At 63.0% G+C, this 316-nt stretch overlaps 1 protein-coding gene across 1 annotated transcript in view; it reads left to right on the top strand.

Annotated features, from left to right (window-relative positions):
* Positions 1 to 4: 4 nt before the first annotated feature.
* Positions 5 to 316, top strand: part of PLP1 (proteolipid protein 1) — a gene marked incomplete at its 5' end in the record, with an annotated part of 2,867 nt that continues 2,555 nt past the window's right edge. Inside the window, one exon of the mRNA XM_010285054.1 lies at positions 5 to 76. Coding sequence (XP_010283356.1) covers positions 5 to 76 — 72 coding nt within the window. The remainder of the gene's footprint in view (positions 77 to 316) is intronic.

Raw genomic sequence — 316 nt, 5'->3', positions numbered from 1 at the left:
GCGAGGCCCCCAGCGAGCTCACTCATTGCAGCGGGTGTGTCAGTGTTTGGGAAAGTGGCTAGGACATCCTGACAAGGTGATCTTAACTGGGGTTTGGCACCCCTTCGCGCGCCCGCAGCGGGTTCGCCATGCTCAGCATGGCCGAAGGGCAGGAGACTGCGGCCGTCCGGGTTTCGGGGTACCCCAAAGGGAAGTGCAGCCCGGCCACCCTCCCCCAGGCCTGCCGTGGGCCCTGGGGACCAAAGCAGCCCAAATGGCCACACTTAAGGAAACCGTTTCATGTTTAACTATCGGCAGGGGGAGGAGAGAGCACACG

Source organism: Phaethon lepturus, unplaced genomic scaffold (genome assembly GCF_000687285.1).
Source record: "Phaethon lepturus isolate BGI_N335 unplaced genomic scaffold, ASM68728v1 scaffold25364, whole genome shotgun sequence".
NCBI lineage: Eukaryota > Metazoa > Chordata > Aves > Phaethontiformes > Phaethontidae > Phaethon > Phaethon lepturus.
This window is presented reverse-complemented; position numbering and strand designations above follow the sequence as displayed.